The sequence below is a fragment of the Pseudomassariella vexata genome (assembly GCF_002105095.1).
Source record: "Pseudomassariella vexata strain CBS 129021 chromosome Unknown BCR38scaffold_5, whole genome shotgun sequence".
Taxonomy (NCBI): Eukaryota; Fungi; Ascomycota; class Sordariomycetes; order Amphisphaeriales; family Pseudomassariaceae; genus Pseudomassariella; species Pseudomassariella vexata.
In genome coordinates, this window is record NW_024467960.1 from 2,454,463 (window position 1) to 2,482,315 (window position 27,853).

Consider the following 27,853-nt stretch of genomic DNA (forward strand, 5'->3'; position numbering starts at 1 on the left):
CCGAATGCCTAGAAGTGTTATACACGTGCTCCGCCAGAAGAAGCTGGTGAGGCCAGTCTGTCTGCTCGAAGGTACAGTAAGTTCTCAAATAATGCTCAAGGTTCTGGTTCTGTCTCTCAGTCTGTCCGTCGGTCTGTGGGTGGTACGCTGTAGACAGCCGTCGCTTTACCCCTAAGCAGTGGCATAGCGTCCTCCAAAATATGCTCGTAAACAGGGATTCACGATCTGAAACAATCCCGTCAGGTAGCCCAAATGGCCTAAGGACGTGGTAGAACAAGAGGTCCGCAAAGCCATCTGCAGTCAACTTGCTCGACACTGGTACATATAACGAGTACTTCGTAAACCGACAGACAATAACGAGCACAGCATCACACTTTCGCCCCGCCAGTGACACTGCTGGTGGGAGGCCGGTGATGAAGTCCAACGAGATCTCTTGCCACGGTCGGCCTGGTATTGGCAGCGAAGCCAACTTGCCGTAGGGGAGGTGTTGCCGCGGTTTAGTTCTCTGACAGATCGCGCACGTTGGTACGTAGGTCCGGACGTCTTTGGCCAGGCCATTCCAAAAGTACGACTTGCTAAGTCGGGCAATCGTCTTTGTCACCCCCTGGTGACCACCAGTTGGGTTATCGTGAAACAATTGCAGCAGTTCGTTCTGGAGAGGGCTGTCATCTGGGATAAACACACGACCTTTGAAGCGGAGCAGCCTATCTTGGCCTTTCTGCCACAGCGCATCTCCGGTCTTCCTGTCCTTGCCTCTCTGTTTCCACGCTTCTGAGCGTACGAAAGGACTTCTCTCCTGAGAGGCCCGAATATCATCTTCCAGGGATGGCAATAGCTCTTCTGCCGTTCCTGGCTGCCCTGCCGGTTGACCACCGGTAGGTAGCTGGTGGCGTACCGAATACGGTCAACCTCCGTCTCTGTGTTTGACGAATCGATAGCACAGCGGTTTTTAACTTCAAAGGTAAAAACCTTGAGCTCTGCCCAACTAGAAGCCTTGTATCGTAAAGTGCTCATCGATGGCTTCCACCAAGTCGATTCTCTCAATCTCTTCCCCGGACGGGCACTGGTGTCCGCCGGCTGTTCGTCTGGATCTTCGCCCCTCAAGAGGGCGGTAAGTCGGTCTCTCTTCTTCTGTCTGAGGCGCTTGGCTTCTGCAGCCGCCAAGGCTCTGTCTAGCTCCTCATCGGTACAATTGTCGACGTCGATTTGTCCCGAAGGGGTCACAACGGGCTGTGTGTTGGAGTCAAAGCTGGACCCTTGCCCGCTACCCTCCGTCTGCACTCCGGAGGTCATTGTCGATAAATAGAAGCTCTGTCGCACTCTGCCCAACGGTCCGCACTCCCTCTGGTAGGTTGGAGCGATTAATATGTCACGGGATTTCAAGTGCAAAGTGAAGGACGAGAGTGCTCAAGCGAAACAAGCTGCCAGTCACCAGGTAGGTACCAATAGCGTAGTATAGGGGACTCAATAACGACAAGTTAATCGCTGCCCTCTCTAAAAGAAGAGGGTCACAGCAGCCTAGTTATACATTTCCGACCCCTGTCCAGGCCAAGCCACTGTGGCTTATTTGCACCTGACAGCCGAATCCCAAAAACCTATTGCGCAACCATTCGTCGAACTCCCGATCCAGGAAGGTTGAGCCACATAAGCCACCGTTCCCTGGCGCTGACTCCGCCAGCTGTGGAGTCTTGCCCAGCGCTGTGATGGTGTATGATATCAAGTCCACGGTGCTGATATGCATATGGTCAGTTAACATCCTGATATGATTGATTAGTCGGAATGAACGTACCCTCCACCCGCATCGCAGATAACGAAGGTATCGTCCACCGCAAGGTTAATCTCACGACTCATAGTGTCCAAGGCGTAGATCCCAGCCGCTTCTGGCTCCGTGATGATGCGTACATCACAGGATGACGCCATACCGGCGCCGCCGGCGCACTTCAGAGTGGTGTTCTGCGCTATCTCTGGCCACAAAGCAGGTACTGTGATAATGTACTCCCATGAAATATCTCTGAACAAGGCTTCCAGTCCATCAAAAGTGGCCTTGATGCGGGCTTCAACGTGTTTTCTCAGAAGGCTCAGATAGTCCGTAATCAGCTTCTCCACGTGAGCGGCATCACGAGGAGGGATAGTGGTTTTGGGATAACTTCGTGTTAGTTCATGCTTGGAGATATTGGGGTTCTGCTCAAGCTTGAACCACTCGTACTTCTTTTCCACAGCATCGAGTTCGAATCCCCATCTTATGTTGCCGTTTTCATAGTTCAGCGTGCTAGAATTGCTGTCAATATCGTTCGGCAACAAAAACAAGACGCAGAGATTTTGACTAACGTTGGTACCTTCAATTCCGTGTTGACTTGATCAGGCCATTCGTCGATTAGGTTCATTCTGGATTGGTGGCCGCCGGTCAAGGCTGTCTCAGTGGAATCCACATTAGCCACGAAGTGAATTATTGTGTTCCCATTCCCGGTCAACTTTCCTTTTTTGTCTGAACCCATGCGACTGCGGAGTATGTCGTTCCTATACACCATCCGTTAGTTTCTCGTTCAAAAGTGACACTTGTTCAACTGAGGAGCAGCCACGTACCAAAGTCTACGGCAACCAGAATCTTTCGAGAAGCGTTGCGGCTCCCTTCCAGATTCATGCGGGAGACTCCTCCCACTATCCCAGAAAAAGACATGTTTTCACTGGCGCAGCCGAGCCAAAATTAATGGCGGCGACTTGGTATGTATAGTCCGTACGCGTCGAGTATCATAGACCATAAGCACTGAGATTAACCACGACACGAAACAAGAGGAAGTGAATTGTACAGGTGCCTCAATTGGCCTCCGAGAAAATTCCCCTTACTTAAGATAAGTGCTCCCCGAGACAAGGCCGAGGCAATAAAACACGCCCACCTCCCTCATCAGCCGGCATCTGCAACTCGACGGCCATTTTCTTGGGGGCCATCCTCACCCCAGCCCAAACCGACCTATCATATGTGAGAACTAATCCATTATGGCCCCCAATATACAGGTATCTCTTCATAACTTACTAGCTCATTGGAAAATGGGCAGTGCCGCGACAGGTGGCATGCATTTCCACAATGCACTGCCCCGCAGAGGTAGCTGGAAATATTGGAATCAATATTGCCACCTTCTACGGCTGCCTTCGTTCATGGATTCTATCTAACTGCGGACAGAATCCTCTTTGGGCCAATTTGAGCAGCCGTTGCATTCCACGACCGCCCAACACCAGCTAATACTGACAACGGAAACATCAGCATTTGGCAAAGCCGTTCACTTTCTCGCACTTATGTCTCAAGCTCAAGAAGAGATAGAGTGGTTGATCAGCCTTAACGACCAGCTCCACGCCGATTTGGAAGATTGCAAGGACCAACTCTTCGAAATTCTGCAGAAAGAGAACGACGTCCCTGAACAGACAATCAAGGAAGCCTTCACGACTATACTCGAAGGTATCGAGTACTGGATTGATGAAATTTCCAGTCATCGTCATTTCGATTTCAAAGAACAATGGGCAAGAAACCTTCAGAATAACAGGAAGGAAAAGCTTGCCGACCTTGGGCTTCATCAACGGTGCCATGACATAACGTGGCAGATGAAACTGGGAGAGTTGCCCAACTGTTACTTCGTTATACTCTCCATGGTGATAGCAAAGACTATCTTCGGAGAAATTCTGAGCCACCAGGGAATATTCCCTGTCGGACTTCCACGCGGGCATATTGATCTTGTGAAGGACCTACAGGGTATAATGGCATCCGATGAGCTCAGAAGAGGTTCATTCGCGCTTTCCACACACTTATAAAGCCAGTACTGACAACAAGCTATGAACAGATCACACACAGATATCTAAATGGCGAGGAGAAACAATATCAGCCATGACAACCGCGGCCGATTACCGATCCTCGCTAGAAAAACGATCTGACGAAATTTTCAGGAAGCTGAAACACGACATGCGCCCCTGGACCGGAGCAGATGCTTTAACAGAGCACAGCGAAGGCCTTCGCCAAAATGTCATTGATCCCGCAATCAGCCTCTCGCGGATGATCGGCTGTGCTCACAAAGCCTACGCGCTAGAATCCGAAAAAATAAACCCAGGACCTGTGCCGAGCCACGCATTGTCCTGGACTGTAAAGGATATACGCACTTGGAGAAATATACCCTCAAGAGACGTTGTTGGCACTTTCCACTGCCTATATCCAGGGATTGTTCGAAAAGGAGGTGTTGGCCAAAACGATCGACGGTTGGTCAGTCCAACCCTCCTCGGATATCGAAGCCCCGAACTTGAGCCCATAGCTTCCCGTCCAAGCAGTCCATCGAAACCAAGGCCAGAGACGCGGAGAACTGAGTCTGAGACAGCTGATTCAAGGAACCCCCGCCCCTCTCGACGATCATCGCCACCCAAATCTATATCTCGACCACTATCGGATACCGGATCGCTAAAACAAAAACATAATTTTCTTGGCCGCATAGGATTGGCGTTGGGAATCCCCTCATCACAGTCAGGGGCTCAATACCCCGAAGCCCCACCTCCCAACGAAAGGGGCCCAAGTAGCAGACGTGGATCCTCGAAGCTCAAGCCCTCTTCCACATGTTACGGGGAAACTGGCCCCTCCCGCGAGAACCCGGGAGATCTGGCCGGTATTCATGATCATCCCGTCCTGCCAACAACTGATCATGGGTATGTAGCTGAGCACGTCCAATCACAGGCGGCGCACATTGTGGATGCTTCGCCGAGGGATGAGTCCGTGGTTTATTCCAATGTGCGGTATACGGAGGAACGTCAGACGGCGGCGGGTGTACGAACTATGGCAAGTCTCGATAGCGGTTATTAGTATCTAGAATAAAAATGAGCATCAGGCAAGGGAGGGTCTGGAAGCCCGAGCTTATTTCCAAGCCACAGATGAGTTGGGTCATTTCTTTGGGTCAAAGCTACTATGAAAGGGGTAGAAGTCTGTGGAATTGACTTGTTTGTTTTATCAAGTCTGTCATGAAAGGAGTTTGACTGTAGCTATCTTATCTGCCAATGTAAAATGTATTTCGGGTCTGCTCATATGATATCTTGGTTGTTACTGTCTAATCTCACGAAACAACTGAATCAACACTGCATTCATGCCTTTCGCCTATGTCAAAAATCGACAATGAACCATTGTCTTATTCTACGGTTTTGAATTCCTTCCTTGCGTCTTCTACCGTGTCTGTTAGAACTCGCAGTGCCAGCATAGCCATTCCCTTTCCGCACCGGATCGCAACAGCATGTGCGTCGTCAGTGCTATCCGCCTCAGCAAACCCTGCTTGGTACCCAGTGGCAGTTGCCACGGAAGGGATCGCGAAACCACCGTGTAAACTGGGAACATCTTCCCCTACTGCGCCGGCAATATCGTCGGCCCGCAGCTCTTCTGCGCCAATGAGGCCTGGGATACAGGTCTGGCTTCTTGGCCATGATGATATGTTTCGCTGTTTCTTTTATCCTCTGCTTTGTCCTTCGTTTCTACCTCATCACTGAGATCAAGAGGCGGGATAAGCTGAGCGAGGCAGCTTCGGCTGCTGCGACGGCTAATGTCGACGCGGGTAAAGGGGGCGAGGAACACTCGGCGACGTTTTTCAACTTGATGGATAAAAAATATAGGGAGATTTTGGGGTTTATATATGTGTACTAGACGGAAATGGATTTGGGTGAATGGTTTGGATAAAGATAGAGGCAGCTTCCTGAGATGCGTTGTTGAAAAATAAAGTCGCCATGTGTTGTACTGACCCGGGATGATAAATAACATGCACTCTGATGTGAGACTCACAAGCATTAATGCGGTCAAAGATTAATAAAAGACCCAAAAATTGCGTAACTATCCATGGTATTGTAATACCCATGTTCAAAATTGTCGCATTTGCTGGCCCAGTGCTGCTATTTGATGCTCTTGATCATGTTCCACAATCTGCAGATGATGTTGAATTAAGCAGAAAAATCCCGAATGAACAATCTTCAGAATGCTTGGTCTTGCCGAGAGTTTCCAATAGCTTGAAGTCAGAACTAAATATTGACTGCTGCTCCGAGATGGCCGCCAGAAAACTTGGTTCAGCTTGGGATCGCCGACAAACCTAAATCGTCCACCTCATCCATCGCTTACAATATGAAATAACCTAGTGAGCTTGATCCTTCCACAATATATCGCATGGAAATGCTTTCGTTATCTCGTCCAAGCTGGGGATGTCTGTGACATGTGTCTCGGTGCTTAGGGCATTATCAGACCACTCATTCTATAACTAGCTTTACTCGCCACCTTAGGCTCTACGCTCAGACTTGTTGTTCTTTCCAAAACTAAGTCAATACGTTGCCTTCGCATTCTGGCTGTCCTGTTCGGAACCATCAATCATGCCGCCAATTTATCTCAATCAGAAAACTTATGAGTTGCATCCCATGCACCAAGTAGCAGAACACATTGATCCTCAAATTATTCGGACCGTGCTTTCTTACGGATTGCTCAGTCGGGACTACAGGGACTGGAACAATAATGGACAACCTGACAGCAATGCAGATGAGGATGGAGGTGGCGGGTATTGGGATCAACACCTAACTGGCGGCCAGATTGCCGGCATCGTCCTTGGCAGTTTCTTCACACTTCTCATCATCCTCAGCATCCTCTACTGTGCGTGGCTGAGTGTCTCGCCTGCAACACCCCCCAAGGTTGTGCGTGAGGAAAGGTCTGTTCGGTCGTACAGAAGGTCGCGGTCTTGTTCGTCGTCGTCGTCGTCACCTTGTTCGTCACCTTGTTCTTCCTCCGACCGTTATCCATCGATTCCATCAAGATATTACCGGTACCAGACCGCTTCCAGGGCGAGGCGAGGGAGGTCAGTGGTGGTCGATCAGAAAAAGATCTACTGTCGATATCCATCGCCAGTTTATTGTCGGGAACAATGTTGTCAGGAAATCAACAGGTACCGTCAAAACTGACGAGACATCTAGTATGGTGCCGCAGTGGCTAGGATTGCAGCCCCTAGCGCGGCAATACTATACTTAGGAAACTTGCAGATTATAAGTTCGCGGAATAGCCCGACTTTTGCGCTGAATTTACTAAGCTTTATACTATCCTCGACTACGACTCCCGCTCTAAAGTATCTTAGCTCTAGCAGAAGGTTAGCTAGGCCCAAGCTAAGAAGATCTCTAACTAACTCGATAAGCCGGATAAACCCGATTTCACTAGATAGGTCGAGATCTATACTATACCCTAAGATAGTGTCTAGTAGCTAAAGGCTCGTACTATAGGTACTTCCTACTCTTGCTACTATGTCCCCCAACCTACTGCTAGTACTAGTCCGAGTCTCTGTTGTATTACACGTGAATCTGATCAAAAGTAGGGGTTCGAGTGATTAATTGATTTATCTGGTTGTCTTCTATTACAGTCGGCTGACTGCTGGTGTAACCTTGTGTAGGGAGGGACAATCGTGCCTCCTATGTGACTGTGTGTGTGGCTTGTACAGTGGCTGTAATCCAACAGGTTCTATTCTTCTACTACAACGCTCGGCTTCCGTAGCTTATAAGAATCGCTCCAGCTCCTCTTAGTGCAATTGTCGATGTCGATATGATCTAAAGGGGTCATAAGTGGCCAAGTGTTAATGTTGAAGCTGGACCCTTGTCCGCTCCCCTCTACCTGATCTCCGGAGTTCGTTTATTGAATAGGAGTCCCTTCGCACTCTGCCCACCGGTTCGTACTCACTTTAGTCGGTTAGAGCGATTAATACGTCACGGGTATTCAGCTAGAGAGAAGTAGGTTACTAGTCACCAGGTTAGTCGTAGCAGTGTAATGTAGTGGACTTAACTACGACGAGTTAATCGCTGCCCCTCCTCAAGATAAGGGTTCACAGCAACCCATCTATACATTCCCGATCCTCGCACAGGCTAAGACCCGGTATGACACTGGAGCCCACGGACTATACAGGCCTATAAGCCACTGTGGCTCATTCGCACCTGACAGTGAAGCTTCTAGAAGCAGTACAACGCTTTTTGCTAGGCCACCTTATTGACACTTGCCGACGCCGAAAAAGCGACCCAGCGGGTTCGGACAAGCTTGACTGTATGTGACCATACATCGGCTTTAGCGAGTTGATAGCCCTTGCTCTGCAGACAACTCAGCCCGTAGCCTTTCTACGCTTACGTGGCCATTACCCAGCTAGCACAGTTACCTTGGCCGGCATGTCAACGGTCTGCGTTCATCATACAGCAAGGACATCCCCGCCAAAACCCAGGACTTCGGATCGAAAAGCCGGCCAAAATCCGTCCCTCGCCCAGAACTTGAGGCGTTGGAGAGCGACGACTAACCTGAGCACGCCGAAGGCACTCTGGGTGTCTCCTAGCGGAACTGTATCGTACAGTATGGGCCGCTCGCCCTCGCGACCGCGAACGGTTGCGACAAATTTCCACGTGTGGCCTTGAATGATGATGCCGGGGACGAACTCAATTCTCCTAGCCGAGTGCAACCATGGCCCGCTAGTCATGCCGTGACCGAGATCAGCCGAGTAACCCGGGGCTGGGGGCGGCGGTCTTCGCTTCGGAGTCCAGGCAATGCTCCTCAATTGTGCCGCGTGCCATATGCCCATCTGCAGCATGGCTTCATCCCAATTCTCACCGTGGCGCTTGGTCTCGATCGAAATGGCGATGGGATCCTTGAATAAGCTCCCTGACTCCGTGTGATTGATGCTCTGGCTTGGGCGCGATGACTTGCACAGTTGGATGATGCGTTCGTGTTCGGGGCTGTCCCTGGGGGTCTGCACGAATATGCAGAAGTCCACCATCTTGGACGGCGCATCTTCTGGCTTGAAGGCGGAACTGATCTGGGCTGAGGGGCAATACATCGAGTCGATGAAAGCTTCCCTGTATGGAGAGCCGATGCGCAGCACCCAGTCAAGCACGAGCTTATGTACCTCGACGTTCCATGATGCTTCGCTGTAGAGATCGCGAAGGCACTTGTCGGCGCGGAGGAGTATGTCTCGGATGAAGGCGGAATCGGGGTAGCTATAGTTGAAGTCATCGGCGTGCTGATCTTGACGGAACGCAAAAGGGGGGATTTTGTGAGAATCCAGCTGCGGGATTCGCAATAAGCACGGGTCAGATGGAAGTAGGGGGTGGGGAAGAACAATGGTGGCGAGATGTACAGACGGGAGCCGTCAAGCATGCCTCAGCTTGCAGATTGTGCGGCAAGATGGACACACCGAAACCAATCTTGGTGAGGTCCTCTGTCAACTGGGCGAGTTGTAGCGGGAGGCGCTCGGCGCCCATTTCGAAGCCTGCCGACTCGAACCCAGTATCCTGGAGGGCGGCGTTGCGTTGCTGTTTCACTAGAGATGATCTTCTGGACACGGCAGAAGACGATTTACGCGACTTGGCCGACCGTGTGGAATGATCGGAAGAGGCAGACATACCGCTCGTCAAACTCCGTTGATCCGCCCAGTCGCTAGGTGGCCCCTGCCCTTGGAGGCGGGAGCGATCGGCCTTCGGAGTAGCCTCCAGGTCTATCGTAAAGTCCGTGGAGTCGCCATCTCCGTCTCTCGATCGCTTGCGATGGGGAGAGAGCATGTTCTCCGGCGGAGGTGACGCTGTCGAGCGAGAGGGCGAGGGCGTCCGCAAAGGCAAAGGCAAAGCTTGCAACCGGGTTTTCGGAATGAGGAAAAGAGAGCTCTCTTTATTGCGGCCCGGGGCAATCCGATGGCCTCGAGGGTCAAGACGCCTTCGTTTCTGAGGGAGTTGGGTTGGTGTCGCTGGGTCGAGGACGGTCGTTGAGTCAGTTGAAGAGAGCCAGCTGATGATGTCGTCGAACGAGGTCATTTTTTACGCCGCAAGTCGATTCGATGACAGCGCGCGATGCATAACGTAATGGCTCGTCGATTTGCTGAAGGGGGAAGAATATGTTGGACGAAGGGGTCCCATGTAAGGCTTACGGTGCTCTTGAGCTTGGTTGGCAGGGTGATACTGAGTAAGGCGCTTGATGTGGGTGCGGGGAATAGAGGGGTGAAGCTCGCCGACGAGTGGTGGGAGTCGTGGCTTGGAGTGTGGCGCACATGCGAAAACCCGTCATGCTGCGGCACTGTGCGGCAGTGTGGCCACCGGAACTGTCAGATATCCACGTATCTTGCGATATGACGGTGGTGTGACCTCTCTGTAAGATGACTGTGACCTTATTGTGAATTAATCTATCACCTTTCCTTCTTTTCTCTCTCTTTTCTGTTATATGTTTGGTTTTTATAGAGAGATCTTAGCTAGGTTCCAGTTGCTTGTAATCTTGCCCTCGTAATGCGTGACCCTTGATAGGTCATGTAACCCGTTATATCTGACATACCCCCTTAGGCGACTGCCCTAACTGTTAACTGTAGAGTTCTAAGGATATAAAACTTATTATGACTTGAAGTAGACTTCTATTCGGACTCTCCTCCATCCAGAAGCTCCTTTCACTCGCGCTAGGGGCTGCAATCCTAGCCACTGCGTCACCATACTAGATGTCTTCACCAAATGAGATCAATACCAAAGTCCCTGGCTTTGATATCTGCAATCACTTATCAATCTGTTCGGACCAGTCTCGATCACGTACGTGACAACCGCCACAGCTCCTCTACTGCGTCGAAGTCCTCGTATAATTCCCTAAGCTTCTTAGCTTCCATCTTTCCCTCAACATCTACTAGTTCGACCTATCTTATAAACTTCTTAAAGTTCTTAGCTAGTAAAAACGGTCAGTAAATGCCCGCAGGTTCAGGATGTGATGATGATGGTAACAGACAGCAAGATCCTCAACAAGACCTTACTATCCTGGAGATGGAAAGAATAACAAAATCGAGAGCCTTCTTGCTCCGATCAGACCAACAAAAGTGTCACGACCTGGGTTGCATCGCATTGGTATATACCTCGATTAGGTGCTATCGACGAAGATTCTACTCTAAGGAGCGAAGGAAAGAAGATGACAACTTAGGTTTGAGGGAGCGCGACTAAGTCATCCACGCTTGGCGGGGCTCCTACAAGGGTTATGATTGGCTTCCCATCTGACACTGCCACGGCAGGTGTTCCAGCTGTAAGTCACCTGGTTGTAGTGAGTCTGCGAGGGTTGACCTTCACAAAAAGTACCTCAGCAGCTACTGAAAATAGCCTCAACAGGCGAAAGGAATCAATTACTACTGACTTAGCCGCTTGATCTTTCTCTCCTCAAGAGAATGACTACCTACACGGGTCTTTAAATATCTTCAAGAATACGCTTACATAATTCATCTGAAAGCCTAAAAACAACACCTAAAAACCCTGTCCCTAAGTCACTAGTAGTATCTTAGTTAAGCCGTCGGCTAGTATATACCCGATTGGTATGAAGTAGACCTTAATCTAATTTATGTTTACTACTTCTTTAAGCTAATAGTCATGGATATATACATGTTGTAATTTAATCTATAGAGCGGCTACGTCGGTATTAATGAGCCGCATGGTTTATTAGTTATCACATTAGATAGTTAAGTACGTAGAGTCTAGCGTAATACTGAGCTCCTTAAGTAATCAGGACACGAATAGGGTCTCTTTAGCGGCCTAGATATGGGACAACAACTCCGCTTATATTTAGAAGTACTTATTGTGTCTTGCGTATTCGCGCGTGTAACAACAGATACAGATTTGGGGAAGGCCAGGCACAATCATCAAATTCCTAACGCCAGTAGTAATTGGATACAAAGAAGGAAACTTGCCCCTCCAAGTGCCCCTCCAAGCTTCCATGGTGCCTTGACCACCATTTGAATGGCCTGGGAGGTTTTCCTGAAACGCCCTCGGACCGTCATAATTTCGCCCGCCTATCCAGGGTGATCTTATTCAAGTCTTCCAAGCCGTCGTAATAATAACTTTTGTGACAGCGCGTTAGCTAATTACTCCTCCGAACAACTTTACAATAGAGGCTTATAAGCTCTTTCGATCGATCGTATTATTGGTGAAGGAGGCATCGCTCTAGGTCTCGAAAGAATCTCTTTGTCACAGCACTGACGATTACAGAGCCACAGAGTGCTGTATATAGCAGGTAGTGGGACCAAATGTCAGTGATCCACTGGCATTATACATCTTTTGGTCTATTGGCCTAGGGGCTTGGTCCTCCCTTGTCCCTTGTGACACGCTTCCTCTAAGTTAAAGAGCTTAGTATTTCGTACCGAGAAGGTCTCAGATAATATATTCAGCAGCAGTTTAGTACGTATCGCTTAGTCATAAAGCCGAGACGGCTACGTCCACTCGAGAGATCACGGCTGCGTATAGGATAGAGCCTATACACACCTAGTACTTATTGTTGCTCGTAGTGGTAGCTCTGCCGTCGAAGGGGAGAAACTCTCTTTACTTTATTAGTGAATCCGGATATAGACCGTTGATCTCTGATAACTTCCATTCCTAGGAACCATTGGAGTTCATTGCCTCCAGTTAGTGTATAGATGGACTTAAGTTGCTTTGTTACGCTGTCCGCTGGGTCTTGGTTCTCTTTCCTATGCTAGCACAATATCGTCGACGTAGAAGATGAATGCCCCTTGTCTACTGTAGCAGCAGGGCTCGTGCGGTACAGGTGAGAACCCTAGCCTAGTTAGTATGGACGTAAAGTCCTTCTACCAAAGTAGAGGGACTCCCTTAGGCCGTACATAGCTTTCTTAAGATGAAGAATTGTCCCTCACTTCTGGTATCCTTAGGACATTCGTATAAAGATATCGTAAGGTGACTTGGCGTTAACGAATATACCAACTATATGGTATTAAATAAGTTTGAGGTTAAACCTTACAGTAATAGCTACGAGGGTCCTTGTAAGGAAATCGAGGGCTATAAGCAGGGTTAAGCCTTAGTTCTGTGTCACAAGGGAGGACCAAGCCCCCAGGCCAATAGACCAAAAGATCTAGAATGCCAGTGGATCACTGACATTTGGTCCCACTAACTGCTATATACAGCACTCTGTGGCTCTGTAATCGCCAGCGCTGTGACATTCTTCCACTTAGTGGCAGAACTACTAAATCAGTGATTCCCTCGGACGACCCAATATGCTTGATAAGTTTGTGCTGAATCTTGGTTCCGGATAATGGCTAAGACCTTGCGCCTAGAGAGCAATGCAGTCTTGATGGCGGATACGCCGATATTCCCAGTTGTTCCGACCATTAGAACGGTCTCCATTGCAGTCATGAGGAATTAAAAAGATGCCAAAGTTGATTCTTTTTCTGGTGACCCCGTGCTGCTTATGAACAACCATTGCAATTCTGCTCTTAATCCATATTCATTGATTATGGGTGTATAAGTATTTGTTCTAGCTCACAGTCCGACAGCCTATGGCTGGAGATAGCTGCTAATCAATGTCAATTCTTTTCTTTGGGAGGTAGATATCTGAAGAAAGTCGGTAATGATAAATCGACCAACGATGATCTCACAAGTATTCGGCTTTGGAAGAGGCGAGCTTGAAGTGATGTATTGTACTGTGGGCAAATGGTCCTGTATTGAAGATGTCATGATATCTGGAGAGTCCTGAAAGAAGTGAACAGCGGCCATAAGGGCCTTATATAGACATGAATGAACGATGCCTGTCCCACAGGCAGGACTTGTTTGGTACAATGGGAGGTGGTCACATTCGCCCGTAACGTATGGTAAGTGACCATGTATCCTTCCAAGACTAGTAGTTTGGCGTAGTAGCCTTGAGGGTCCAACATAATGACAAATTATTTCATTACGAGACGACCCGAGTATAGACCTGTCGGACCGCCCGGCCCGCGTTTCTAACCTCGACGGCTGATTTAGAGTCTCTTGACTTGCTCTGGTTTGGAAAACGCAGACGGGATGCCGAAGTATTGTGTTGTTCTTTCGAACGCGAAGTTGAGAATCCTCTAGGTTCGGCCTGCGTCATGCAACCCAATTACGGCCTTGACGCTTGCAACTTCATGCCAGACTCCTTACTGTCACTTGACAGTCTTGATCAATGTTCATGTAGAGTTGGTTTAGCAAAGGCGACGACGATGGCTGCGGGGAAATTATGTGTAGATTTACCCATGAATAGATGCTGTTTATACCTTATCTTTTAGATCAGATGAAGTTTCAGCTGCCTAGTTTCGCAAGTCGGGTAACGCGCTTTTCTAAGTCCTATAAGTATAGTAATAAGTGTGGGATTGAGCGCCACAGTTATGCCCTAGGCCGAAAGAGCTACAGTTGCTAGTGTATCTAGTGAGTCAGACGCTTTCTCCCTTTCTTCCTTACTGAGAGCAAGAGCACCTTACAGAGACTCTCAACACCAACCTACGTAGTAAAACGCGTAGAGCAGGCATAGCGATCGATACGACATGCACCCAGAGCCTCCAACGGAAGAATAATTCCATGCATAAGTAGCTAAGTTAGGAAATGTAAGTTCATCTAATAGTAAAGATAAGTAGCGCATGACATAAAACAAACAAAGCAAATCTGGTCTATATTTGATTTGCTTAGGTATCTGCCAAGACTACCCTAGAGCCGGAAAACATCTACGCAGACCAACCAGATTGCAATGCATCAGAGTCTCTACTTGTTATTTGGGAATACTCCCATAAATCTGGGCTGTAAGTGGTTGCAAACCAGCGTTATCCCAATGCATCATGTGTTCACTTTCAGATGTTGCCCAAAGTTTAACGGTTGGACCAAACACACCAACACACGTTTCCACGATGTGGGCACCGTTGATATCGAAATATTTATCGCCGAGTTCTGCAATAAATGCAATCTCAGGCCCTGCCGTTGGTGGTTCACTCGACGTCCGCATTCTGGTTTCTGATGCGCGAGTATACACGACCCATTGGCTACCGTTTGGGTGTTCCGCCGAGAATGAAGCACAAATAGGACATTAACTTACCGAGAGCAGAAGCATCCCGGCCCACATTGACTTTGAGTAACTACCGTCAAGTAGAAGCTCGATCGAAACATGGACCATTTTTAGCCCCGACGACCAGTGGTTCACGAGCTTTGTACATTCCCACCTCAGCGCATTCGGAGACTATGATAGTACTAGGTTTGACGGCAAATGTATGCGCCAGCCTGTTGCTGATGCTGAAAAAGCGGCAAGCCGAAGGGCGCCCGGGTGGGGAGCACCAACCAGATGAACATAATTTTGAGTGATCAGTTTGCATATGTCCACATGGCGGCCAAAATGTTTAAGCAGATATAAATACCAACAGGCTACCATGTGTTTGGCCATGATACTCAACTAGCATCAAACAGGCTTGAATATGTTGCCGTCAGCTCAATTTGTCGGAGCACCTTCAACAGTCCGGTTTCATTATTATTAAACATACACAGTCTTCCCAATACTTCAACAATTTAGCATTCGATACTCTGTTTTAGTCTCAAATTCACCAATCTCCTTATGGGGCAGCTCTGAATTTGGTCCTAGCTAGAGACAAGCTCAAATATCTGGGGTCTTGACTCAAACTACCAGGACGATGGCCGCATTATCCGCTGGCTTTAGGATAGCTTCTGGGACTTCAGAATCACAGGGTTAATGCCGATACACTGCCGCCGCTTGCTATTTGCTGCAAGATGTCGAGCAACTGGGCACCTCCTCGAGACGAGTTCATGCAATGGACGTTTCAGGATTTATGAGTTTACATGACATTGAGATGGGCAGTACATACATGGCACGCGAGAGTGGCTTGGGGACTCGGTATCAGGGACGGGTCTCAGCCAGCTCGGCGCGAGAGGCCCAACAAGCCAAACTGGACGCTATCCATGCCGTCATCCTCCATCCTTCATCCCGAGCTGCTCACGAACTGTTTCATCCAGCAGATAATCCTCAATACGTCCAAAAAGACCAAGTCATAGACAGCCATTATGCTCGGCGAGGGGAAATCTGGCAATGTGTTCACCTTGGTAGACATGGTCGAACAGCATCAGGTCAAGCCTTGACGGATGTGAGCGTAGTATACATATAGATATTGCTTAAGGCGCCAGTGGGTATATTAGAGTTGTGACAAGATGTTGTTAATATACATCGGTAGATCCTTAAACGGAATATCTTCCTTGATGGAAAGCCGCCTGCACTGAACCTCACACATCTTTTCAGAAGCCCACCGGCGTCCGAGTAGCACGATGACAGGGTACCCAACCCTATCAGCCTCTGTCAACCTGGCAACGAAAATACCCTTCTTGGATAGTGATTGGTTCTTGCGGAGTAGCACAGTATCGTCGAGCACGACGTCGATCGGCTGGGCATTCGGGTCGTGGTGGTTCTTGAGGAGATCGTATACAGACTCAGCATCCTCCTGTGATGAATCCTTTCCGGGGATGATGATGGCTTCGAATGGCGCAATGGCGCGGGGCCAGTTCAGGCCTTTCGAGTCGGCGAGGAGGTCGGCGACTGCGCCTATGATACGGGAGACACCTATGCCATGGCAGCCCATCTGCATTGTGACGAGCTGATCCTCGCGGTTTTGGACTGCAGCCTGGAGGGGTTCGGAGTAGCGGGTACCTAGGTGAAAGGTGTGGCCTAACTCGATGGCCTTCTGAATCTTGAGTTTGCCGGAGGAGCAGTAGGCACAGCTGTCGCCTTCACGAATACGCAGAAGGTTTAGGGGCTGCCCATCGTCGGATATTGAGATGACCTGGATATCCAGTGATGCCAGCTCGAGGTCACTGCCTGGCGGTAACATCATCGCGGCTAAGGTATCAAGCTCCTCCTCAAATTTCGGCCCAAGCCTTTGGTCAAATATATTGAGGACTTTCTGGTTTGTTGGGGATAGTTTATCGTTGGTGGTCGTTGACCACAAGGATCCCGCGTTTTCAATGCTGGGGTCGACGATTGAGTTGATTACATGTGTGTTGATAGTATAGCCCGAGATTCCTACCGCAGCCGGATACCAGACATTGACGAGCACCGTTCGATCCTTGGATATGCCACGCCAAACCTGGGCTTGAGGTTTCGCATCCTCTGCTGGCATATCCACCTTGGCCACGGCAAGCTCTTCGTTTGCCGCATAGGAGCAGCTGTCGCAGCTGATCACGTTGTCTTCCCCCACTGATATCGGAAGATGGTACTCATGGCTGAGATCACCGCCAATATCTCCAGACGTAGCTTCGGCAACCACATAAGGAAGCTTCAGTTCGTCGAACAAGCGTGAGTAAGCGGCGCGTACTTCGCTGTATGTCTGCATCGCTGACTCGACAGTTTCATCAAAAGTGTAGAGATCCTTCATTATGAACTCTCGGGAACGTAGGAGTCCCTGACGAGGCCTCAGCTCGTCACGGTATTTGCGACCAATCTGGTACAGCCTAAGAGGAAGCTGCTTGTATGACTTCACAGTCGACTTGACTAAAGTTGTGATTTCCTCTTCGTGCGTTGGTGCTAACAAGAAGTGCGCCTTCTTCCTATCAGAGAGGCGGAAAAGCTCCGGCCCATAGCCCTCCAGGCGATTGGTCTGTTTCCATAGCTCTTGTGATGAGAGCGAAGAGAGTGAGACTTTTGAGGCTCCGACTTGTTGCATATACTTGTCTATCAACCTCTCGAGCTTCTCTTGGACCCTTTGCCCCAGCGGCAGCATGTGAAAAATGCCAGAGTGAGCTTGGCGTAGGTACCCGGCATTACTCAGCCATGATTGTCCATCGCTCCTCTTGGGTGGATTTGACTCTTGCGGGATGAACGTCTCCGACAGACATGTTCGATGCGGCGAAGAGCCACCATGAGATGGCTGAGTGCTGTGGAAACGAGTTGTGACAAGCGTTACTGATCGGGTCTTATTGGTCTTAGTCAGAACCTTTGCCCCTGATATCCTGATTGACAACATTACAGGTGGGTCATGCCTGAGATGTTGGGTTTTGAGGATGAGAATGTGGTTGGGTAAGGCCCGATGTTGGTCATCGAGTAAGAATAAATCTCAAAATGGAGGTCAAGTCCTACTGTCAATCGGAAGTGCCGGGACGGAAAGTGGTGCACCTATTGTGTTCACTGACAGGCGACACGCTTGCTCATTGAGCAGCCTAAAAACATGAAGATTCCAAATTCACTCGCAGCCTTGCATGGATTTGTGGGGCAATTGGTTTATAACCATCGCAAAGTTCATGCTGATTGGTTGTTTCTGCCCTTGTATATGCGATCCACTTAGTGGATATACTAGCCTTGCAGCTTCCCCGCTAAAATTATTGAACTTTTGCGAATTTTTTGAAACGGAGCGGCCTCAGAGCTCGCTGTAAATCAGACAAGCGGCCCGTAGCTTTCAAACGAACCAAGCCGACATCTGCAAACTTGACCATGGCTTCATTTGACGGGGCAGCGCTGGTGAAATTGACCGCCAAGATTGACCAGAAGTTATCTGAAAAGGACATCAGCGACAAGAAGAAGCAAAAGCAGGCCAAGTCCCCGCAGGCGACGCCAAACTTGAAGCGGAAACAACCTGAAGAGAAACCTGACGAGAAGAAAGTTGAGCGACCAGCAAAGAAGAATAAGAAGGATAGGAAACCGGCGCAGGATGACAGGAACGGCAAGGCCAAACCCCCAAAACCAAGTGCGAAGCCCGCCTCCAGTGCACTTCTCGACGAAATCAAAGCATTAGGCGGCGACGAGAAAGACCTGGAGCTCGTCGGAGATATCGACTCCGAAGATGAAACGCTGGGCCAACAGGATGGCAAGAGAAAAGCCGATAAAGGTCTAGCTGCGGAATTGGCAAAGTTTGCCTCTGAACTCGGCTTTGAGAAGGTGCAGCCGGAGGAGGAAGATGAAGAAGATGAAGAAGAAGGAGAAGAAGAAGAAGAAGAAGAAGAATGGGAAGAAGCTGCATCTGAGGAAGACGAGGCGGAAGAGGAAGAGAAAGCTGCTGATTTTATCCCGAAAGGCAAGCGGAAAACGGTCAGTAAGCCTCACTAGCCTCCCCTGCAATTGTTCCCCCTTCTGACTTCGGCTTGACGTAGATATTCGAACCTCGTCCTGACTGGCATGCTGTACAATTGAAGGCCCTGCCTGAGCCAACTGACGACAAAGTTGCACCTTATATGTCCGCGATAGCGAGCCTCAAAGAATATGCGAAGACTCTCCTGGAAGAGGACAGCGCCGCCTACAAGGCAACCTTGTCTGCTTCCTCCTCGCATAGGTTCATGTCGACTATCATGTCTTCAGGAACAGTCTCTGATAGAACGTCTGCGTTGACTTTGGCCATCATGGAATCACCTGTACACAGCATACGACCCTTGGAGAATTTGATGGCTCTTGCTGCCAAGCGAAGCCGTGGCCAAGCTTTGTCAGCTTCGGCTGCCCTGGTAGATCTGCTTGGGCCTGGAGCGATCCTGCCGTCGGATAGACGCTTGCGCCAATTTTCCGCCCAGGCTGGCCTGGTCGGGACGCTCCAGAAGTTTGGCGTTAAATCCTGGTCTGTAGACCAAGCGATTCCGGGCAAGATTACCAAAGAACATTTGATATTGTGGGCATTCGAGGACTGGCTCAAGGAGTCTTACTTCAAGATCATCCAGTCACTCGAAGTCTGGTGTGATGATGAAGTCGAGTACTCCCGCTCCAAGTCTCTCGACATGGTCTATGCCTTGTTGAAGGACAAGCCCGAGCAAGAGTCGAATCTGCTGAGGCTGCTCGTCAACAAGCTTGGGGATCGTGAAAGGAAGATTGCATCAAGAGCTTCTTACCTGTTGTTACAGCTTCTCAATGTACATCCAGGGATGAAGGCAGTTGTCGTCCGAGCGGTGGAGCAGGAAATCATATTCCGCCCTGGCCAGAACATTCGGCCCAAATACTACGCCGTCAATACCCTGAACCAGACCATCTTGAGCAATAAAGAGCCGCAAGTGGCAGATGCTCTTCTGCGGATCTACTTTGGCATGTTTGTGTCTCTGCTGAAGACTGGGGCTCTCGGCCAGGTCGAGGGACCGTCCACTGACCCAAAGTCTGCGAAATCGGATAAACGTAAGCGTCGCCGCGAAGCCCCTCCGGCAAAGAAGGGCGAAGAATCAAAAAAGGGTGATGACTCGAATCAAAATGATCAGGGCGAGCGCGAGTCGGCCGAGAAGCTTGTCGCAGCTATCCTGACGGGTATCAACCGAGCTGTTCCCTTTTCCCAAGCAGATCAATCGACGTAAGTTTGTTCAGTGTGCAACATGGCTGGTGATAGACTAATATTGACTCTCTTTTCTAGGCTTGAGTCGCACTTGGATACCCTATTCCGCATCACCCATTCATCCAATTTCAACACCAGCATACAGGCCCTGATGTTGATTCAACAATTGTCTTCAACTCGCCACCTTGTCGTAGAACGCTTCTACAGGACTCTATACGAATCTCTTCTAGATCCTCGGCTAGCAACATCGTCCAAGCAAGCTCTGTACCTCAACCTGCTTTACCGGAGTCTCAAGTCTGACGTCGATGTCCGTCGGGTTAAGGCTTTTGTGAAGAGAATGCTGCAAATTCTGAATATCCATCAGCCTTCGTTCATCTGCGGTATCCTTTACCTCATTCTTGAGCTTGGAGTTGCTTTCCCAGACCTGAAGACCCTCTTGAATGACCCCGAGGAGCACGATGAGGAGGTTGGGGATGCGACAGATGCACCGGATGAGGATACGCCAATGATGGACGACTCGACTACGGAGCCCTTCAAGCCGAAAGACGCATATGACGGCCGAAAGCGAGACCCGGAGTATAGCAATGCGCATCTCAGCTGCTTGTGGGAATTGTTGCCATTCTTGCGACATTTTCATCCCTCGGTTGATCTTTACGCTACTAGTGTACTGCAGGGGCAGAAGCCCGCACAAAAGCCGGAGCTGGCCAACCACACCTTGATACACTTCCTTGACAAGTTTGTCTACCGCAATCCGAAGGCTAATGACGGATCAAAAGGTGCCTCAATCATGCAGCCGGTTGCAGCAAGTGGGCAGGGCAGTGTCTTGGTTTCTGGCAAGCCAACTGCTAAGTCGGCTATGTCTGTGAATACGGCATCGTTCTGGAACAAGAAGGCGGCCGAAGTAGCTGTGGACGATGTATTCTTCCACGAATACTTCAGCCAGATCGGCAAGCCAGGGCAGATCGAACGTGCCACCAAAGCCAAGGCTGAGGAAATTGATGATGACGACTCAGAGGCAGGCGAAGATGAGATCTGGGAAGCACTCAAATCCTCACGACCGGAAGTCAACGGAGACTCAGACAGCGATGATCTCGGATCCGAGTTTGGTGAGCTCATGGGCGACGATGGCTCGGATGCAAGCCTTGACGATGATTTGAACATGGGTGGTGACTCCGATGGCAGTGCTCTCGACTTCTCCGACGCGTCTTCACTGGACTTCAGTGATGAGGATGAAGACGAAGAGGGAGGCGCAGCCACAGCAGAGACTACAGACGGAAAGCCCGAATCTGAGCAGAGGAAGAGGAAGAAGATGCTCAAGGGGCTGCCAACATTTGCGTCGGCCGACGATTATGCTGCGATGTTGGAGCAGGAAGAAAATGGGCTCGAGCAGTAACACCATTCCTATGTTGTCATGCCGGCTGGCTAGGCTGCTTTCCGAGGTTCATGTAGTCTCACTCAACCAAACCTAAAACTTAGATACCCACAACCTAAGTGAAAACCAGCTTCATTTATTATTCATTCTGAGAGAAGTCCGCTCTTGTTCGTTCTCCTATCCGTATACCTACTCGCCACCCCATCCATCTACGTATCAAACCACTCCAACTCATCCTCCTTTGTAAAAATAGCCCTAAACACCTTTCCCCCATCCGGCTCATCACGCTCCTCAGTATGAATACTATGCAACGTAGGCGGCTCCTCTCCCCCCGGGATATGCGCGCGGAAATGGACGTACGCAGGCCCCGAGTCCGGTAAAGCTGGAATACGTACTTTACCGAACATGTGAATGCCGTAGGCGCTGACGGCGACGCGGACTAGCTCAAAGTCGGACTCAGTGAAGGAAGAAAGGTCGTCGTCAGAGAGACCGCTGACTGCGGCGAAGTACTCCGGTTCGTGCTTCGCGTAGGTGCGCCGCTGGTGGAGGAGTGTGGATTTCAAGTCCGGGAGGAGGGTGGTGAAAGCTTTGAGAGATTCTTCTTTGGGGGGATGGGGGGAGCCTAGGTCGACGGTTTCGGCGGTGGCCATGATCGGTGATTTTGGTGGTGAAGGAGGGGCTAGCTTTGGTTTGGTGGAGTTGGACGGGTACCGTGTATTGCTTAGAAGTCTCGACAGACGTTGGAAAGTTGCTTCTGGGGGGTTCAATGGGATAAAGACAAGACAAAGCTGGCGAGGCTGTAGATGGGAGCTTGGGCTTTATATATTTAGATAGTGGTAGTGTAGTATGATGTATTCACGGGAAGCTCTCAAGTTTGACGCAACAATATGACACAAGCAGGTTTGGGTTCCACGCCTGGCTGGGGTTAGTTGGTGGGTTGGTGAGGGGTCGAACTAGTGGATCGTCGTGAGATGTTTGCCAGCCAGGAGGGACAAGCTTGTTTGGGACGGCTATGCAAGCATGTTCATGATGTAAGGCAAACCTGGGGAAACCTTGAGTGTGTTGTCAATTCTGACCCCATCCTGAGTGACTGCAAAATCAGTGAGTGAGGCTAGAGGTTCGAGCCGACCGGCAGGAATTTCCAGACTGAGAGTGAATTGATAGCGAGCTGCTCTTCCTCGCCTATGGTGCGACAATCGTTTGATACGTGCAAAAGGGTAGTAGCCTGGCAGCAGAAGCTAGGTGATATTCAATACTCGTAGCTTCAAGAACCAACGGTTAAGCGGAAAGCCAGCTAGCGTGGTGCCTGCTAGGTAAACTAGCTGAAACCAGGAACCTACATCATTTATGACTTCGAAGACAGCTGGAGATGTATGAGCAGGGTAGGTAGATTGATAGGCTAACAGGGCTGGGATTGTGCCTTGCAGACCAAACCCCAAGCTGCATGACGCAACGTGGACGGCCTGTTACTGCCGCGGGGAACACTTGTTCGCAGATTGAATTGTTATGTTGAAGTCTTGAAATATTGAACGACCGGACTACTATGGTATGTAAGAGATGCAAGATTCCGTACCTCGGAGTTGGGGGGCCCATTTGGGAGCAAGTAGTTTGGACGAGGATAAGACATTTAGCCCCGAAGTCAAATGAGCAACTTGGTAGATTTTGACATTTCCAGCTCAGGATCTTTTTCACCGCACTCTCGTCCTATACAATAGGAGCTTCATATTCGACTCGCTAACATATCATCTCAGCTCAACAAATTGGGTTGAAATCTACGTTTTGCAGTCTTGATGCTGGTGAGTCGGAGCTATGATAGACCGACAGACCTCGGCAACTTCTTTGAGCCGAAACCGCCATGGCCGAAGTCCACTTCTCACATCTCAGAAAATCAGAAAAAATCCCTTGGGACAATAGAAGAGGTCTGGGCGTTCCAGAAAAGACCCAACCAGACGGATAGAGTATGTGGACACAATAGGGCGTAACGTGCCCCTAGTTCACCAACAGCCTTCCGACGGGGATCAAGGCCGTGCTGCTGGCTGGCTACTTGTTGAATTGACCCGCTACTCCGGCATTCGCTACAAGATGAGAAGAGTCATGCGAATGCGATCTAGATGCGTGAGCGGTATGTCGCGCGTCCTACTGCGGAAGCCGCCCACAGCCGACATACATAATAATGCGAGGCTCCCGCTGTCTCGCCGATTCGCAAGTTCGGTAACTGCATCTGGTTCCGGTAAGTAACGATATACTCCAATCATGGGTTGGACTCCCTCATATACGCATGTAGAGCTTGCTTACTCGAGCAACACGCAGCATCAACAGCCTCGCCCCCTCCATTGGCACAACCCAAGTCCCTCCTCCGCCGCACCGCCACCGTATTCGCCCTCGGAGTGACCTTCACCTCTCTCGGCTTCGCCATCATGGCCGCTCCCGCGCTGCCCGCCCTCAACGGGCTCCTCGCGCCCCCCACCGATGCCGAGACGCTCAAGCTATTCACGCCCACCGACCCGCAAGAAGAAGAAGTCGAGGCCTTCATTACGAACTCCTGGCTCGCCAAGAAAATGCGCTCCAAGCCTGAGTTCTCCGAGTCCCGCCCGCACCTCAAGATGCCAGCACCCTTCCGCACAAACAGCCTCACGACCGGCACGCTGATGGGGCCGAATCGCGTCGTGGTTCCGCCGTTTGTGTGGGCTGAGGAGGGTGGCAAGTCACTGGTTAGCATAAGCTTTCTGGGGTCCGAGCTGTGTGGATACCCCGGGATTGTACATGGTGGGATATTGGCCACGATGCTGGATGAGGGGCTGGCGAAGTGCTGTTTGGCGGCGCTGCCGCACAATGTGGGCATGACGGCAAACTTGAACATCAACTATAAAGCCCCAGCCATGGCTGAATCATATGTCGTCCTTCGAGCGACAACGACGAAAGTCGACGGGCGCAAGGCGTGGGTAGAGGGCCGTATCGAGACTTTGGTGCCGGAAGGCGAGACGCCTGTGGTACTTGCTGATGCGACGGCGTTGTTTATAAGTCCTAGGCAGGCTGCGGTAAGTTGTACCACTCAAGGAGGTGAAATTGGGTACTAATGTGGTCATAGATGATGGCGAATGTATACCCCACCACCTAGAGCGCAAACTTGATAATACTTCATTCTACACGAAATTTCCCAGCACTGGCAAAAATTAGAGAAGTTAGACTGGCTCTAGAAGCATAGAATTTGGTCATTATTCTACATACGATACAGAGCTGGGTGTTGATGGTGAAGAGAAATACGGCTGGGTGCGCGAAATCCGTTTAACGCCTGGAGTCTGGGTTTCTATGCCCATGCCTTGTACCACTTAGGAGGTCATGATGCTCAGGCTGGGTCACTGATTGTCAAAATACACCATTCAGACGAAACAAGCACGGTGACTGACTGCTGGTATGGTGGGGTTGGCATTTTTCTTACGAGTGCGTTAAGACAAACCAAGCCCGTGGAATTAAACAGCTTGGGCGGTTTCTAATGAAGGTCGAATGAGTTTGTTCGTTTCAACAACGAAGACTCGACCAAAATCCTCACTAGATGCACCATTTACTTAGTTGTCCTCAACTTCAACCTCGAGTCCGTACTCAACTCAGTCTTCTGCGAAGCCATGCTCAACCCCAATTGGCCGCCTCACCCAGACAGCCCCACGAATTGCAGAAATTCATAATATTACGTCATCCCTGCTTAGTCCGCGCAAGCATGTGGAGAAGAAGTATGCGTATATACCAACTCTGCTATGTGGTTCCGCTCGCCTGCGGTGATATCCCCTTCCCGCTACGTAGATCCCTGAGAAGTATATGCCGCGTCGACAGTCGGTGCTATAATTTCCGGAGCAAATAGGAGTTGTCCTCTTTTACGACTACACACGCACACACAAGCAGGTGTATATACTCATTATATTCACTTTAGTTCCAAGTATATATCCTCTTCTACTCTACCAGTTTCTATTTTTCAAGTCAATTGGAAATCTATAGCTTATCAAAATGGCAACGTGAGTCGCAAAACCCGAAAAATCTACCCCTCCATCAAGTTGGACCCACCACCGTGGTCAACCTGCCCGCAGTCGATATCCAGAAGTTCTGACAATGATAAAAACAGCAACATCACCTGGCACCCATCCCTCTCGCGCTCAGAGCGCAACAAGTTCCGCGGCCAACGCGGCCTGACCATCTGGTTTACGGGCCTGTCGGCTTCGGGCAAGTCGACCGTCGCCACGGCGCTCGAGCAGCACCTGCTGCACCTGGGCCTGTCGGCGTACCGGCTGGATGGCGACAATGTGCGGTTCGGGCTGAATAAGGACCTGGGGTTTTCGGAGAAGGACCGAAACGAGAATATTCGTCGCATTGCTGAGGTATGTCATTGTTGACTGTCTGTCGTCACTGCTGGAGTTCCGGTCAGGGATTCCTTTAAAAACAACACATCAAGGGGAGGCGGGGAGGAACACATTGGAGAACAGCGGGAGAAGAAAAGGGAGCAGAAAAAGGATAATGATGACTAACACCGCGAAACAGGTAGCCAAGCTGTTCGCGGACTCCTCCACGATTGCCCTAACCTCCTTCATCTCGCCCTACCGAGCGGACCGGCAAACGGCTCGCGAACTGCATGCCTCTTCGGCCTCTGCAGAGGGCGACGAAGCCATCCCCTTCATCGAAGTCTACGTCGACGTGCCCATTTCCGTGGCGGAGCAGCGCGACCCGAAGGGCCTGTACAAGAAGGCGCGTGCGGGCGAGATCAAGGAGTTCACGGGCATCAGTGCGCCATACGAGGCGCCTGAGAATCCCGAGATCACTATTAAGACGCATGAGAAGAGCGTTGAGGAATGCGTGGCGCAGATTTTGGAGTGGTTGCAGGAGAAGGGGTATGTTACGCTTAAGAAATAGTCGTCGATCAACGACATTGTGAATGTCAAAGGACATGAAAAGAAAGGGAGCATTGGGAATGTAGATAAAAGGTAACGGAGAACTGGTCGGAGACTAGGAGTCAATGGACTGGTCATTTACCCTACGAAACGTTTCATCAACGTGCATGTAACGCTGCGAGGCTACTCACACCTGGATATATGCTACCAACCCTAACATCATTCCACGGTCTGCAACTTGAACCTTGTCTACAATTCAAACTCGTACCACACGAACGCCGTATACTCGTTGCCCTCGCCATGTGCCATACCAGCCGCTGCCATCTCGGACGATAATGCCGCATCGTCCTTGACATTATTTCCCTTCTTGTCCTTCCCGAACGCATTCCCGCCCAGGTGTCCAAACTTCTTGTCGAGATTCGTCTTGACCTTCTCACTGAGCTTTGGTTTCGTCGCCGTCAGCGCGCTGATGAACTCCAGCGGCAGCCCGTATCGGAGCACCGTCTCGACGAATACCCGCAGCGTCAGCACGTGGGCCCAGATCATGGCGCTTTCGCTCCAGCCGGTCCTACTCAACCGCAGAGCCTCGCCCCACACCTTCTTCTCCTCGCGGCCCACGCGGTCCAGCTCCTTCTGCTCTTCCTCCTTGCCCCCTTCGACGTACTTGTATGACCGCGGCGTCCACTTGGCCTCGCGCGCCTTCTGCAGGAACTCGGGGCTATGCTTCTTAAACGTCGTAACGGCGTATAGGGTGAACTCATCGTCCTGGGCGACTTGCATGGCGGAACGCGGCACCACCATGGGCGCCAGGCTCTCGTAGCTTTGCAAGAACTCCTTCTTCACGTTGGTAGGCACGACGATAAGGTGCGTCTCGAGATATTCCGAGTCTTGGACCAGTATTGAGGGGTCGACGATGGGGGTGAGGGACTTGGTGGCCAGGTTTCCGGTTTGCTTGCGCTGAAGAGCGGCATAGCTCGTCTTGATCTGGTTGTACTGGTTCAACTTCGCCTTGATGTCGTTGTCGATCGTGGCGAGTTCCTTTTGTAAGTTGTCCACGAGCTCGCCGATGGGCTTGTCGGCTCGGTAGCGCACCTTGTTCCAGTTAAACGTGCGGAGGTACTGGTCGGTCGGTTCTGTGAGGCTGGTGAGGGTTTGTAGGAATACTTCAGCGGTGAAGCGACATACTATCATTGACCAGCTTATACTGGGCGATCTTCTCCTGGTCGTCGTCGTTTAATGTGCGCAGCGCATCGCCGACCTTGCTCACCAGCCCCTCGCATGCTGAGTTGAGCTTGCCCAGGTTTTCGGCTTGTTGGTAGAGGGCATCCAGGGTGCCTATCTTAAAGTCTGGAATTGAGAAGGGAACGACTTCGCCATTGCTGGATTCGATAGTCTTCTGAAGGGCTTCCAGGGCCTCTTCTTTGTCGCCCGAATCGAAGGCGTTGAGAGGCAGCGACACCAGGCAGTATTTGTTCGGTGTGGGAGCCATCGTAACGCACCAAACCGGCACAGTTGGAGGATATCGTTTAGGAGAACTTGTCGGTAGTAGGAAATGTCGTAGGCTGAAGTTCAGA

At 50.3% G+C, this 27,853-nt stretch overlaps 11 protein-coding genes across 11 annotated transcripts; 5 read left to right on the top strand and 6 right to left on the bottom strand.

The window, feature by feature from the left end:
- Positions 1–239: 239 nt before the first annotated feature.
- On the bottom strand, positions 240–1,422 carry BCR38DRAFT_181767 (uncharacterized protein). Its single transcript, XM_040853942.1, has one exon. It carries the CDS (start codon positions 1,291–1,293, stop codon positions 598–600), a length of 696 nt encoding a protein of 231 aa, XP_040717459.1. The 5' UTR covers positions 1,294–1,422; the 3' UTR covers positions 240–597.
- BCR38DRAFT_430485 (uncharacterized protein) lies at positions 1,368–2,807 on the bottom strand. Its single transcript, XM_040860037.1, has 4 exons — positions 2,584–2,807; positions 2,329–2,517; positions 1,790–2,269; positions 1,368–1,730 (listed from the first exon to the last, which is right to left on the bottom strand). The coding sequence occupies exons 2-4, from the start codon at positions 2,493–2,495 to the stop codon at positions 1,523–1,525; spliced, it is 855 nt and encodes a 284-aa protein (XP_040717460.1). The 5' UTR covers positions 2,496–2,517; positions 2,584–2,807; the 3' UTR covers positions 1,368–1,522.
- A 240-nt stretch (positions 2,808–3,047) lies between these two features.
- On the top strand, positions 3,048–5,022 carry BCR38DRAFT_430487 (uncharacterized protein). The gene is made up of 2 exons (XM_040860038.1): positions 3,048–3,772; positions 3,831–5,022. Exons 1-2 carry the CDS (start codon positions 3,292–3,294, stop codon positions 4,829–4,831), a joined length of 1,482 nt encoding a protein of 493 aa, XP_040717461.1. The 5' UTR covers positions 3,048–3,291; the 3' UTR covers positions 4,832–5,022.
- A 1,337-nt stretch (positions 5,023–6,359) lies between these two features.
- BCR38DRAFT_512589 (uncharacterized protein) lies at positions 6,360–7,235 on the top strand (the record flags this gene model as incomplete). The annotated part of the gene is made up of 4 exons (XM_040865045.1): positions 6,360–6,681; positions 6,714–6,842; positions 6,958–7,127; positions 7,229–7,235. Exons 1-4 carry the CDS (start codon positions 6,367–6,369, stop codon positions 7,233–7,235), a joined length of 621 nt encoding a protein of 206 aa, XP_040717462.1. The 5' UTR covers positions 6,360–6,366.
- Positions 7,236–8,204: 969 nt separating this feature from the next.
- BCR38DRAFT_484117 (uncharacterized protein) lies at positions 8,205–10,643 on the bottom strand (the record flags this gene model as incomplete). The annotated part of the gene is made up of 3 exons (XM_040863710.1): positions 8,205–9,071; positions 9,148–9,746; positions 10,574–10,643. 3 exons carry the CDS (start codon positions 10,641–10,643, stop codon positions 8,205–8,207), a joined length of 1,536 nt encoding a protein of 511 aa, XP_040717463.1.
- Positions 10,644–15,941: 5,298 nt separating this feature from the next.
- BCR38DRAFT_340587 (uncharacterized protein) lies at positions 15,942–17,762 on the bottom strand (the record flags this gene model as incomplete). The annotated part of the gene is made up of 2 exons (XM_040855803.1): positions 15,942–16,127; positions 16,161–17,762. 2 exons carry the CDS (start codon positions 17,760–17,762, stop codon positions 15,942–15,944), a joined length of 1,788 nt encoding a protein of 595 aa, XP_040717464.1.
- Positions 17,763–18,226: 464 nt separating this feature from the next.
- On the top strand, positions 18,227–21,426 carry BCR38DRAFT_408430 (CBF/Mak21 family-domain-containing protein; the record flags this gene model as incomplete). The annotated part of the gene is made up of 3 exons (XM_040858265.1): positions 18,227–18,820; positions 18,883–20,051; positions 20,112–21,426. 3 exons carry the CDS (start codon positions 18,227–18,229, stop codon positions 21,424–21,426), a joined length of 3,078 nt encoding a protein of 1,025 aa, XP_040717465.1.
- A 188-nt stretch (positions 21,427–21,614) lies between these two features.
- Positions 21,615–22,055, bottom strand: BCR38DRAFT_484120 (uncharacterized protein; the record flags this gene model as incomplete). The annotated part of the gene is made up of 1 exon (XM_040863711.1): positions 21,615–22,055. The coding sequence occupies one exon, from the start codon at positions 22,053–22,055 to the stop codon at positions 21,615–21,617; it is 441 nt and encodes a 146-aa protein (XP_040717466.1).
- Positions 22,056–23,529: 1,474 nt separating this feature from the next.
- On the top strand, positions 23,530–24,523 carry BCR38DRAFT_457034 (HotDog domain-containing protein; the record flags this gene model as incomplete). The annotated part of the gene is made up of 3 exons (XM_040861992.1): positions 23,530–23,635; positions 23,716–24,443; positions 24,494–24,523. 3 exons carry the CDS (start codon positions 23,530–23,532, stop codon positions 24,521–24,523), a joined length of 864 nt encoding a protein of 287 aa, XP_040717467.1.
- Positions 24,524–25,146: 623 nt separating this feature from the next.
- BCR38DRAFT_181852 (Adenylylsulfate kinase-domain-containing protein) lies at positions 25,147–26,415 on the top strand. Its single transcript, XM_040853943.1, has 3 exons — positions 25,147–25,412; positions 25,520–25,772; positions 25,933–26,415. The coding sequence occupies exons 1-3, from the start codon at positions 25,405–25,407 to the stop codon at positions 26,299–26,301; spliced, it is 630 nt and encodes a 209-aa protein (XP_040717468.1). The 5' UTR covers positions 25,147–25,404; the 3' UTR covers positions 26,302–26,415.
- A 113-nt stretch (positions 26,416–26,528) lies between these two features.
- On the bottom strand, positions 26,529–27,768 carry BCR38DRAFT_339095 (uncharacterized protein; the record flags this gene model as incomplete). The annotated part of the gene is made up of 2 exons (XM_040855677.1): positions 26,529–27,412; positions 27,465–27,768. The coding sequence occupies 2 exons, from the start codon at positions 27,766–27,768 to the stop codon at positions 26,529–26,531; spliced, it is 1,188 nt and encodes a 395-aa protein (XP_040717469.1).
- Between the last annotated feature and the right edge of the window lie 85 nt (positions 27,769–27,853).